This window comes from Bombus impatiens, unplaced genomic scaffold (genome assembly GCF_000188095.3).
Source record: "Bombus impatiens unplaced genomic scaffold, BIMP_2.2 scf_0361, whole genome shotgun sequence".
NCBI lineage: Eukaryota > Metazoa > Arthropoda > Insecta > Hymenoptera > Apidae > Bombus > Bombus impatiens.
This window is the reverse complement of record NT_176780.1, coordinates 518,190-524,108: the sequence shown is the minus strand read 5'-3', so window position 1 is coordinate 524,108 and position 5,919 is coordinate 518,190. Positions and strand designations below refer to the sequence as shown.

General features: G+C 51.4%; 3 protein-coding genes across 3 annotated transcripts in view; 1 reads left to right on the top strand and 2 right to left on the bottom strand.

Annotated features, from left to right (window-relative positions):
* Positions 1 to 4,674, bottom strand: part of LOC100747209 — a 5,774-nt gene extending 1,100 nt beyond the window's left edge. Inside the window, 4 exon segments of the mRNA XM_012385841.3 lie at positions 1 to 323; positions 394 to 1,026; positions 3,262 to 3,550; positions 3,619 to 4,674. The exon segment at positions 1 to 323 is cut by the window's left edge and continues 4 nt beyond it. Of these exon segments, the coding sequence (XP_012241264.1) occupies positions 1 to 323; positions 394 to 1,026; positions 3,262 to 3,550; positions 3,619 to 3,847 (1,474 nt within the window). The 5' untranslated portion in view covers positions 3,848 to 4,674.
* The window catches only part of LOC100747328, a 22,164-nt gene that overhangs the window by 9,027 nt on the left and 7,218 nt on the right, over positions 1 to 5,919 (top strand). The gene's annotated exons all lie outside the window — the stretch shown is intronic.
* The window catches only part of LOC100740292, a 4,550-nt gene continuing 3,439 nt past the window's right edge, over positions 4,809 to 5,919 (bottom strand). Inside the window, exons 6-8 of the mRNA XM_024367762.2 lie at positions 5,595 to 5,919; positions 5,261 to 5,521; positions 4,809 to 5,051 (exon numbers count right to left, since the gene is read on the bottom strand). The exon at positions 5,595 to 5,919 is cut by the window's right edge and continues 128 nt beyond it. Of these exons, the coding sequence (XP_024223530.1) occupies positions 5,032 to 5,051; positions 5,261 to 5,521; positions 5,595 to 5,919 (606 nt within the window). The 3' untranslated portion in view covers positions 4,809 to 5,031. The remainder of the gene's footprint in view (positions 5,052 to 5,260; positions 5,522 to 5,594) is intronic.

Genomic DNA, 5,919 nt, shown 5'->3' with positions numbered 1-5,919 from the left:
CGGGAAGCCAAAGGTAGAGGAACGGCAGCCTCTCCTCGTACCATCCGACGAACGTGTTCCTGATCGGGCCCCAGCGCATTCCGTGGTCGCTCAGCAGAACGATCATCGTGTCGTTCGCGATGCCCTCGCTTTCCAGTCGCTTCAGCTTGTCGAGAAGTCGGCCGTCCATCGATGACAGTCCGTTCGCGTTCTCGTGGCTCACGCTGATCGTCCAGAAGAAGCCGAAATATGGCGTGCCGCGGAACGCTCGCGCGTACTCGATCGCGTAATCGAGAATTCTATCGAAGCTGGTCTCGGGTCCGGTGCAATACTTGAGCCCGAACCTGAAAAGCAGGTAACGATGAAGAGCGGAGAAGAGACGACAAACCGCGTAGAACCGACCATCGCATCTACCTCTTTTTCACTTTCAGCAGCTTCTCGCAGGCGAGCATGTACGGTCGGAGGTAATAGTCGGTCGGCGGTTCGACGAAGCCCATCTTGAGATAGTTGAAGGTGTTGAGAGCCGTTTCATCCTCGCCATAGGCAGTGGCGTAGCCCGCGTCGCGAAAATTCCGCCAGAGGAAGGGGCAACGATCTAGCATGTACGGAACGGTCGGTTTGCACAACGAGTAGGCCTGCGACTGATTCTGTCCTGTCAGGATGGCCATCAAATTGGGAAACGTATTGTCGCCCATCTTGTTGTATCCGTCGAATCGAATCCAGCCGGTTTCCAGCAAGTATCTCTCGGTGATTGGCATGCTACGTATAAAGTTCAATCGACTGACGCTGTCGATGCCAAGCAGCAGCACGCTCAGCTTTCTAGAAAGAGCCACGTTACCGAACGTGGTCGACCGCTGACTGTCGTTGCGTCGCGTCCGATCGCGAACCTTCTCGGGGTTCGGAATGGCATGAACGTTCTCGTAGATTGGCTTACCGCGTTGTCCAGCGCCACCGTCGATCTTGGAATCCACGGTGCAGCTGACCATCACAGCCTGGGCGTCGTCGGGCGTCGTCGTTTCCTTCTCGAAGTTCTCGCATCGTTTCACCCTAGAAAAAAGATAGTGGGAATCGAACGCGTGGCGTGTCACGCAGCCATCGTGATTGGTCGATCGGTTGCGTCAAGGTCGATTTGTATCATCCGTTCAAACACGGAACAGCGTCGTTGTGATTTATTAGATAAGGATGCATTTATGCGTGTGTGTGTATACAGGGTGGTTGGTAACTGGTGGTACAAGCGGAAAGGGAGTGATTCTACGGGAAAAAAGAAGTCGACGATATAGAATAAAAATTAAACAAAAAATTTTTTTTTTACATTTTTCCATCTCGATAACGATCTACGGTGATATCCGTTATCCGTTATCAAACTCCAGGCAGAAAATTCCTAGCAACGGCGATTGGAACTTTCTTGATGCTTTTAACGAGTATTTAACGAACGAACGCGATCGTAAAGAGCGGAAAATTTTCATCGGTCTGTGATTCGTGCGGTAGCCTTGGAAAGTTACACATCGAGCAGTTTATACCGAGCGCGCCAGCAATCGCGTTTTGCGCTTAAAGGCATTCTACGCTTAGCAAAGAGTTATCCCGTTGACCGTGGATTCGTTATCGAACCCAAGAACATTATCAAATGCATCTTGCGTGTTTAAACACTACGGTTGTGTTCGTTGAACTTCGTAAAGGTCATTTTTGCACCTGTGAATACGATCTCTGTTGTACGAAACGATGGCTGATTCAAACGAAGAATTGTTACGCGCCCTAAATTCTAACGATAACCCGACCGTCGTAGTCACGCGTCTGAGACTATATTACAGGATGGTTGGTAACTGGTGGTACAAGCGGAAAGGAGGTGATTCTAGGCGAAAAAAGAAGTCGAAAATATAGAATAAAAATTCTTTTTTATTTTTTTTCTTTTTAATCTTTCCATCGAGACGACGATCTACAGTGAGATCCGTTATAACGTACCGCACGCGTACCGAGCGAAAATCCAAAGTCGATTTTCTCGAAAACAAAGCCTCGAGGGAAAAATTTGTATTCTGTATTTTCGACTTCTTTTTTCGCCTAGAATCACCTCCTTTCCGCTTGTACCACCAGTTACCAACCATCCTGTAATATAGTCTCAGACGCGTGACTACGACGGTCGATATTCTCGGCAAACCGATCAAAGTTATCAGGACACGGTCGAATGGAATCCATAGAGATACGTGCACCCATATCGCGTATGATATTCATTTAGTTATCAACAGACGAACGCATGACCGTTCTATATTTTACAACGCGTCACGAGAACCTGACGGAATGAATCGGAAATTATAGTTTATACAATCAGGAACTGCTGCTACCAGCAGCTGCGTCTCCTTACGTACGAGACGATGGATCCTCGTGAAAAGGACGTCGTTCGGTGAATCGTCGACGGAGGAACGTGAAAATCGCTGGAAATTTGAAAAAAAATTACCGTTTGCGACGAACTTGCCCACGATTACGACGATTTCAAAGTACGTCGTAAAGCTGGTCGATACATTTCGATCGATCGTCTCCTACGCGCGTAATCGTCGGTCGACCTTCGTTTTGGCGATATACGAAAAAATATTCCGCCGCTCGGCCTTAATTTTCAAACTACTTCCACTTGGCTTAGTGGTACTTATGTAATATTCATCCGGCCGCGCACCGCGCCTTGAGGCGGCAGACCATCCTTGTTTATATCGATATCGTTAAGGGGATTCACAGGCGCGGCGCGACGTCACGCGACCAGATTAATAGTCAGAAACCCATTACGTTAGTACTAACTCGATCAAGCTCGAATATTACGGCAGAGCCACGAATTTATCCACGAGTTCGTCAAAACGGTGTTTTCTTCCGAATTTTTCAATAATCGATTAGATCGCTCTATCGATGCTTCGATCGACCACACCCGTTTCACGAGGATCCATCATCCTACCTGCGTATGATAAAATACAAGCTTAAATAAAATACAACAGTTACGTGGAACGCAGGTAGTTACGACGATCTCCCCTTGCGGCGTTTCGAATCTTCGCGTTATTATTTTTACGCTTATCGTTTATCGTTGCCAGACGCGAACCAATTGCATAAATACACACACAATACGGCAGCCTGTCGAGTCACGGCCATAATTGATACTCGAATCGGCAGCCGATATCCGTAGCCGGAGAGACCGAATTTCGTTCAAGTCGGCCGATCCACCAACTCGGAATCGAATCGTTCCGTGTTTGAACGGATAATATAAATCGACTTTTACCTTCGTTCTCTGTCTCACCCGAAGACACTCACACGATCGACGTATCCACGTTGTTGTCCTTGGTCGGTTTCTTCGGTTGTTTCTCGGCTCTGTACACCGGCGACCAGCAGCATCTGAGGCCGGGATGACGAGCCGCAGTGGCCGGGTTCACGAACAGAACCACGGTGCCGTTTTCTCGTACGGACAAACCGGTAAACGGCGGCTCGTTGGCGCATTTTTCAAACGCCTTCTTCTTCACGTAAGATCGGATCGACGGATCAACGGGTTTCTTCGATGGCATTTGGCATCTCGAATTCCACACTAGGTAGCCTTCCATCGTACCTGCGCAGAGATTCGCGCGCGTTCCCATTATCCATCGCGTTGGTCGGCTAATCGTCGATCGTACTTACCGTCGACCGCGTTGTACGACTTGACGAAGGACGGATATCGTGGCTCGAGATCGTAATCCTTTTCCGAAGAAACGACGTAGAAACTGGCCAGGAAAGCGACGGGCAACAGCAGCAGAACGAAAGTCGGTCGTCGACGAAGGCAATCGACGATCAACTGGGACCGTCTCACGAGTTTCCGCGAGGAGATTTCGTCGGCCACAGGCACCGGCTTCGACGTTCGCGAAACCATACTTTTCCACGTGTCCTCGCTACCGTGCGTCGCTTCCACGCGACCGATCGAACGGTCATCGAGCCCGGTTCCCGGCGATCGCCTTTCGTCCTTCGCTCACCGGTCGATCGATCTCTCTCGCGGAATTACGATGTTCTTGGAGCGATCGTCGAGCTGCTAGGAAACGCCAATCTGGCCGCTTACCTATCTCTGCACCGCTACCGCACCACCGTTGGCGATCGACGTGGTCGTCGTCGCGGCCGTCGTCGTTGATATCGATTTATTCGTCCGGAGAACGAACCTTCCTTCGATCTCGATCGCGCTCGATCGTCGGCCAGCGACCAACGGTGGACACCGAGCGACGATTTTTCCGCGATGCGGATCGGTTTCTCCGTTCGATCGTTTCGTACCGCGGACTAACGTAGTCGACCGCGTTTCGACGACGACTGACGGCAAATGCGTCTTTCCAGATGGGTAGGGAGAACTGGCAACGGAAGAAACTGCGACGCGATGCGACGATGCGACCCAACGCTGGCCAATGCGAGGCGGCAACGCGACGCCAGGGTTAGGTTTGGTAGTTCACGCAGGTGTTCGGTTCACGTTCGTCAACGTAGAATGTTCGTTGACGGATATCGGGGAAATGGTCGAGTCGAATGGAGGTTACAAAGGAACGAGAAAAAGGTTTCCGAGTTGCGGATACGACTTGGCGCGACGCGACGAATCGACGAACCAAGGTTTCGCGTGGTCGTCGAAACACAGCGAGACACTAGGAACTAGGAACGATGGTTGGCTATCGACGCGTACTCACCCCACCGAAGTGTTGGCTCGCTTCGCGCAGATGCGCGCATCTCCTCCAATTTCGAATCGAAACGTGGCCGAATCGAATTTTCCACGTCCGCACAGACTCTTGTACGGACCACATACGCGCGACGATGCTGCTACCGCGACATCGGGGGAACGTTACGAAAGGAACGATCGATTCTTCCAGGTTTTCCACTGCGTTTATTCGAATCGCGAATCTAGCAAAAAATACACGCTTGGATACAAATGATCGGCAGTCGCGTCGCATCGCAACCTTGCCCCATGATGCAGCGTCAGGCTGCCGTTGATTCGTCCTCTCCTCGGATCTCGTGAATCACCACGCTTGCAGCATCGACCATTCGGCTAATCTCCAGCTCGTTCGTTGCAACGCCTACCGGGGCCAGTTAAAGAAATTGCGGACATCCTGTCATCAAAGATACGGAAAATCATTAACGACCATGCGATAACAATTAACGGCTAATTAAGTGGCATGCGCGCAGACACACGACGTCGTGCAGTCCCTTCGACGAACGGCTGTGCGTTGCATTCCAGTTAGATACTTTTACCTACGACGTCCGGTTCCGTCGCTGCAAGCGTTGATAAAGAGAAAAGAGAAAAGAGAGGCATACTAACTACAAACGGAACAGCGTTTCTCGTCCGAGCCATCGCCGCAACCGTCGCGGCCGCTGCAGGCGATCGCGTCCGATCTACACCTGCTGTTGTCGCACCTGAACGGACAATGTCTGGTGGCGACTCTGCCGCGGCTTCCCACTTGCCTTCGACAAACTCCTTTTGGCTCGTCGCTTCCGTCGCGACAAGACACCACGGCGTTGCAGAACTCGTACGCTGGCAGGCATTGTCCGTTGTCACACCTGAACGCTCCTTCCGGACATTCTACGACACGGGTTCGTTGTGTTCGATCATTCGAGAATCGAGCGTCTCGCGTCATCGCCAACGAAGCACTTACTCCGTCGATTGTTGCAGCCGAACTCGTCCTCGCCTCGCGGACAATCCCGTTTACCGTCGCACATTAGCGCTCTCGACACGCAAACGTCGCTCCTACCACATCTGAATGCTTGTACAGGGCATTCCGTCCCTCCTTCTCGCACCGAGCATCGTTCGTCCGAGCCGTCGCCACAGTCCGGCCGTCCGTCGCAAACGAAGAACCAACTGATGCATTTTCCGGAATTCTTGCACTGGAAGGTGCCAGCCGCGCAACCGGTATTTCTCGCGGAGCAGCTTCCGTTTCCTCGGAAACCACAGTCGCACGTTCCGTCGATGCATCTCGAGTA